At 36.9% G+C, this 6,963-nt stretch overlaps 1 protein-coding gene across 1 annotated transcript in view; it reads left to right on the forward strand.

The window, feature by feature from the left end:
- The window catches only part of LOC104158302 (homeobox protein MOX-2-like), a 44,319-nt gene extending 37,552 nt beyond the window's left edge, over positions 1–6,767 (forward strand). The window contains exon 3 of the mRNA XM_009695911.1: positions 5,462–6,767. Within this exon, the coding sequence (XP_009694213.1) occupies positions 5,462–5,686 (225 nt within the window). The 3' untranslated portion in view covers positions 5,687–6,767. The remainder of the gene's footprint in view (positions 1–5,461) is intronic.
- Positions 6,768–6,963: the final 196 nt, after the last annotated feature.

The raw sequence follows: 6,963 nt of genomic DNA on the forward strand, positions 1-6,963 counted from the left end.
GCAGGAATGTTTTTAGAGCCAAAGAAAGTTAAGAAGTAAACTTTTCAATTTTTTAAATTTTGAGAAGTCAGGGTTATTTTTTCTTATCCATATGTTTGTCTGCATTAAAGTAAATTGACAGATCAAAATAATAATAATAACAGAAAATGGACAATGGCTGACCAGGGGCAGAATGCTTAAAAGGCTTGCTGATTTGGTCTTTCCGACACATCATTTAGGTATAATAAAACATGGAATTTGGGATACTGACTTCAAAGACTCATACTGAGAAATATGCATCCCTTATAGCAAAATAGCAGTTCCAACCGGCACAGTGCTCTTGTTTCCAATTTTTAAGGTTTGTGAGACATCAGGCCTCAAATTTTAATCTCGTTTGGGACTCATGCCACTAAAACCTGGAATAGAAAGCCTAATTTTAGGAAAGAATCTTTCATTTCAGAAAAGAGCTTTTTCAAAGAGAAATGTCTTTTTTCTTAAAAGGAGAAAGACAGGAGACAGTGCAACTAAGGTAGTCTAAGTTCAGCCATGCTTCAATTTTTCAGACAAGAAATTATAAAGAAATACTCATTAATTATAGAAGGTATCTGTTTAGCTTTTCTCTGTAAGTACAGAATGCTAAAATCCCATATCAAAAGGAAGCATGTGCATTCTACAGAGCATGGTATAAGTCAATTTTCTTAAAGTTAATGTGGCTGAAATGCTCTGCTGAAGAAGGAGTATTAAATCAGAAGTTTAGGTGATATGCTTATTTGGAACAAAAATGATGTGTTGATGTCCACATCACCAAGTTGTGTTAAAGATACACATGCAAGACAGCACATGTGGCCCTTAAGCCTACTAAGGACCTATATATCATAAGTATATAATGACTACTTTAGTAATGTAGACACTAGCAATGTCAACCTCCTTGTTTTGAATGTCCTCCCGTGATTCCTACAGAGTAGACCTCAAAATAAACTGGTCACAGCAAAAACATTTAACTTGTACATCAGGAGATGCGCAATGTGAAATCATTTACTCGTGTCTTAAGTAACAGTCTAATCATCATTATGTGGAGATGCAGATGCTGAACAACTCATTGACTAAGGGAAAAGAAACTGTGCTTTCGTGCCAGTAAGCAGATGTGCTCAATAGATTGGCTTGTAAGTGCTGATTTAGAAACAGCTGTTAATGCTACCATCATCTTTAATATAGTTCATTTCCCTCTACTTCCTTTGTTTTCCACACATACATATGCTTGCTCTATACAATTAAGTTGTGCTAGTCGGAAGGTGGAGAAGATAGAGTGCATTTTAAAAAATAATAGGCAATCAGGACTTGATTCTGGGAGGTAGTAAGCACTCTCAGCTCCTGCTGTAGCTAACTTAGACTTGAAAAGGTTCATAAAACCTATGGTATCAAGTTTGTCATAGCAGATTTTTGAACTACTTTAAAAGGATATTGTTTTTGCAAAAGTTGTAAATGGCACAAGCTAGTTCTTTCACTGGAAAAAAGTTCAAGAGTTTTTCAAGTTCACATCAGAAAGGGCTTTTTCTCTCTCCTAAAATTTAATTTTAATTTTAATTTTATTTTTTCTTTATTTTTCTTTCAGCCATTCTCTTCTTTCTCTCACTCTTGTTCTTTCTCTCTTTAAGTCTGTCTTTCTTTTGTTCTTTCTTCTCTTTCTTTCTCCTCTCTACTTTTCGTTTCTCAGAGTGTTTTGTTCTCATGCATGTTTTGTGCAACACCTGTAAGTTTCAAATGAGTTGTGTGTTTGAAAAGCACAGTTTTCCATCAATCCAGATAAATTGACACTCTGCAGTACTTCACACAAAGTTTGCTTCATTTCCTTCCCATTACTAAAATATAGATGGATCACATATCAGTAACAACTATACCCTCCGTCATTGACTCTTCAGCTCCAAAGGAAGTTCAGAATTCCAATATCTGAATTTGATCTCTAGAGGAAATAACAAGTGAAGGATCTGTCTCATATTATTAGCACATGAGCATTAAAGTCTTCATCTAGAGTCCATTGAACTCTATGGAAAAATTTGCATTGACAATAGAGTGCTTTGGATCAGACCAAAAGTGGATTTCACTACTTTATAATGGAAGACATAAATATATATATATACACATATGTATAAACCCCTAACGTTGTATTCCCTCATATAAGAGTCCTGCTGTACATTAATGCAGCAAATGGCATCAAAATAAACTCATAATATTTTTAATGATAAACTTCACTATAATTGATTTCTAGATTTTGAAAATAATCTTTGACATACCAAATAAAGAAATTTCTTATTTGATATTCTCTGAGTAAATCAGACATAGATTTTTTTTTTTTCTTTTAAAAACTGATACCATTTTCTCTTTATGTGAAGCCTGACAGGCTATGTGCCAGTGGGTAGTACATATTCTCCTATGGGAGTGCCCGGGTTACTCTTTTCTTCCTTCACACAAGAGAATGCATGCAAAGGTAGCTGAACTTTCAGTCCTACATCCCTTAAATGCCGTGTTTCCCAGACAGTGGGTCATGTGCAGACGTAGTGTTGCATGTTGGATCCTCTGAGGAATTTATAAATGCATATTGCGCTTATTCTTGAACAGGGAAATCATTGGCCTTTAACCGATTTGTATCAACTAATGCACAGATTCTGACCTAGACTTACCCTTGGTGGAGGCATTTCGGGGCATGGTCGGATGAGCTAGTCTGAGGGTAGGTGATCTGAACGAAGAGGTACTCCCCAGCCTGTCCTTGGCTACGCGTTACCTGGAAGGTGGTGCCAGTCAGTTCTCCTGCGTTTAACGCTCAAACAGAGAGACTGCTCTCGACTCTGGTTTTGTGAAGTGACTTGAACTGTAAAAAGCAGCAGCAATAAAATACTGTAAGAAAAAAATGGAAAACAAAAAAGAATAATTTATTAAACTGGAGTAGAAAATAGTCAAAAAATGTCAGGCCAGCAGATGTGAGAGTTTAGGTCTGTCTGTGAGAGGAGAACAGAAAGGAGCACCTGCATCAGAAGCCAGGCAGTAATCATCCTGCTCACATCTGTCCCAGCCAGAACAGTTTCTGACAATGACTGTAAGAGCATTAGCTTCAGTTTCTCAGGTATTCAAAACGATGCATGCGAAAGGTGGTTTGCCTGGATATCTCCTTTTCCAGTAAGTTAAAGTGGGTTGAATCCAGGCTATGCATTGAAATTTTTGCTTCAAATGCATCATTGTCATTTTTCTTGAAACTACTTTTTGTATACATCATTTTTTTGTTTTAGGCTTTCAGTGCTGTGACTTATTCTGTGAATGTTCAAGGACATAAAAATATCTGGAGAATTGCTTAGATCTTTTAAACATCACTCCAATCCTGTCATTTCTTCATACCAAATAAAATTTTCTCAGCCCTTATTTCAAAAGAAGCATGATAATATTCTGTGGTACTGGGTTGAATCCAAAGTGTATTATTTTTGATGTTTAGATTATGACTGCAGTTGCATCTACTTCACTGTCTGGCACCAGTAGAGTAGTGTGTTTTGCCAGAGAAACTTCATTGTCTTAAAAAAAAACAAAAATAAACAAAATGACATCTTAACTTCCCCCAGAAAGCTGCCAATGCTGTAGTAATGCCCTTTTGAAGACACTGTTTCCATGGACACCTCTGATACATGACCCGAGTATGGTTAATTCCCAACATCACAGCAGCCAGTAATAAATACCTTCCCCTTTACACTCATTTCACTTTACAAGCCAGATTCTTTGGCTCTGATGAGTTGACTAAAGGAAAGGATATGCTGTGCTTTGAGGCTCTTAACTAACCTGGAGTCATTTTGTTCCATTCCCAAGTGATTGGCTTTAACACCTCACATTGGCTTTAACAGGAATATAAAGTACAAAAAAATAAGTATACTTCTCTTCCTTCCCACATACGTACATACAGATAGTGATGTTAACTATCAGTTCAATTGTAGTAAAATTTTAATGTAAAATTAAAAGTGATAGTAAAGGTTAAACACTGTGATGTTTCCTGGATGTGTAAGACAGATTCAGCAAAACAGCATTTTTGTGGCTCTATTACTCATGTTGTACAATATGTCCTGCTGTGACTGTTCCTTGCTATTTCTTTTAAAACTCTGAAACACATTCTGCTAAACGCAGCAGAGGATACACCAACATTGCAGCTTTCTTGCTTTCTTTCCAAGTGAAAAGTTGCAGACATTGTTTATTTTTCTGGGGAACCTTCATGTGAAGAGCTGCACAGGCACACACGCACGAGATTTTTTAGCAACATTAACTCTAAATGGATCAAACCCAACAATCTTCTATTCATATTGTTTTCAGTGACAATATTTTAAGTTGATTTGAAATCAGCCTTTAATCTGGTCTAATATATTTGACAGATGCTATGCACATTTTTTTTTCTTTTCCTTTGGCTATTGAAAAGAAAGTCCTTGTGGTTTGCAGTGCTGGTACTTTAGAACTGTGCAAATAATTTAGGTTTACTTCCCCCCCATATATTTCTATACATAGAAGGGGAGGAGGGAAAATGAGTTTCAGCTGGAGTAAAATCTTGGGGTTTAATGTGACTTAAATACAGATATATTTTTAATTTTTCATGCTATGAATTTCTTTTCCATTCTCATCTAAAATTATTTGCTGATTTTGACTCATATTTATAAATGCCTTGCCCTCTGGCTTTGGGAGTATTCATTTGTCTGAAAAATTTGACCAAGGTCTATAGCTAAATGTAGTAGAATCGAGGATCAGTCAACTAGAATCATTTAAATATATTTGTGAAATAGACAAGGAAGTCGTAAGTTTTGACAGTAAGAAATGCTCTTTCAGATACTTAAGCAAGTTAAAAAAAAATATCTTTAAAGGGTTCCACCTGAAACTCACCACCAGTTTAGAGAAACAAACAGGCAGAAAGCAATGCAAACTTTTCAGTGCAAGCTCCTTTCCAAAGTAACTTCCCTCCTTTGAAGGGTAATTATAAGCACTATAAGGATGAGGGACAGCCGTATGGGTCCCTGCCACCAGACCAGGCTCTCTATTACATGAAACATAGGTTCTTCTGCGCAGTCCCTTGATGGGAACCATTTTCCCTCTGTTTCTCTGCCTGTGAAATGACATTAATATGTTTTTCAAGAGTATGTGAACTTTTTAATGTTTTCTAAAGGATTCTGAGACCTTCCTGTGGAGCTATCTGCTGCAGGTAGCCCGGCTGCCTTCTTGTGGAAACTCCTTTCCCTCCTTTGCAGTCGTTATCCTCACATCCCCAGGGTTCATGTCCTATCCAAATCCAGATTGCCTGCTCTTCAGGGAAGGCTTGCTAAGCTATTTTGCTTCACCATACAGACAGAAAGGCACATTAAAAAAAGAAGAAAAAAAGCCCAAGCTCTGTGCTACAGCTAGAAAGGTCATTATTATTACCTTTAATGAACCTATCTTTATTTCTTTGTTTTGTCTTTCTTCTGCAAAGGTAAAAGTTTGGTTCCAGAACAGACGAATGAAGTGGAAGCGGGTAAAAGGGGGCCAGCAAGGGGCAGCGGCCCGGGAGAAGGAACTGGTGAATGTGAAAAAGGGCACGCTGCTCCCCTCCGAGCTCTCTGGCATCAGCGCAGCTGGTCTCCAGCACACGGGGGACTCACTAGCGAACGACGACAGCCATGACAGTGATCACAGCTCTGAGCACGCACACTTATGATACACACAGAGTGTCCCAGCTCCATTCTCAGGAAAGATGCTTTGCTGGCAAGCCTTACACGGGCATCGTTTACGTATGCAAGTGACTCTGGCAGTGATTTTTAAAATTGTTATGGAAAATTCAGGCTTATTGTGTCTGCTTTTCTTGATTTTTAGATGGTTTACAGTAAGTGCCATGTCTTAAAGGTGCCTCAAGAGTGGAGAAGTGGAAGACAAACTTACTTTGAACATTCCAGATTTGTTTGTCATGTTTATGACAGCGGGCAGGTATTTTTGCTTTAGCTTGCACTGAAAATTACATTGCTCTCAACAGACGTTATATTCTGAAAACCACAGTGCCACAAAATCACTATCTAGTGGATAAGAAATGTATTTTAACTCTGTATATATTTACCTTACAGCATTTTCCTGTCTTCACTAATTTTAGCAATGCATTCATATTAGCTGATGGCAATAGTCACTCATGACAATAAATGGCTTTTTGTCTCTTTATTTTTGTTTTGTTTTTCCAAAGACATACAATACAGGCGGATACTTTTGTTCAAGTAGAGAACAATACAATAGTGTCTGCTCGGACACGTCCTTGTATGACAGACAAAACAAACCTTATGTTGCATTTACTATCAACTGCTGCTAATAGGGTATTATTAAACTTACCTAGCTCCTCAATTCTTCTTATCTTATAACTGCAAAAAATGATTTTTAGGATCATAAGAATAGTCCAGTAACCTGCCAAAAAATGTCTAGTTCCACTCATGCTCAGTGGAAACTTCCCAAAGGATAACTCATTTCTACTTTGTCATAATTGAGTACATTGATAAATACTGACACTCTACAGAAATGTTGTTGCTTCATCTTCAGTTTAGAAAAACCAGCAGATAAGCTGAAAGTTACTATCAACTGCTTATGTTGGTAGAAATCAAAATATGAAGGTAACTCAGTATTGTGTCCCATGTGTAAAATCAAGACATATTTTCTGTTACAAGCTTTTGTGTACATAAAGGCAAATACCAAAATCCAAAATTTAATGCAAACCATTGATTGTACTTTGTAAAGAAATACGTTTAATAAATAATCCTTTTTAAATAACTCTGGTCTCTCTACAGTGATTTCATAGGATACTTGAAGTGTTTTTTTGTGAAAGTCCTAAGCAGCTCTGCCTTTTTTTGGTCTTCCAGAACTTAGTCTGTCTGTGGACAACACAAAGCTATGTTTTCAGATTTAGGCTTTTAATCTTGGATAAACCTTCTACCTTGATCCATTTGGGAAACTTTCCTT

Source organism: Cariama cristata, unplaced genomic scaffold (genome assembly GCF_000690535.1).
Source record: "Cariama cristata isolate BGI_N322 unplaced genomic scaffold, ASM69053v1 scaffold3322, whole genome shotgun sequence".
NCBI classification, from domain to species: domain Eukaryota; kingdom Metazoa; phylum Chordata; class Aves; order Cariamiformes; family Cariamidae; genus Cariama; species Cariama cristata.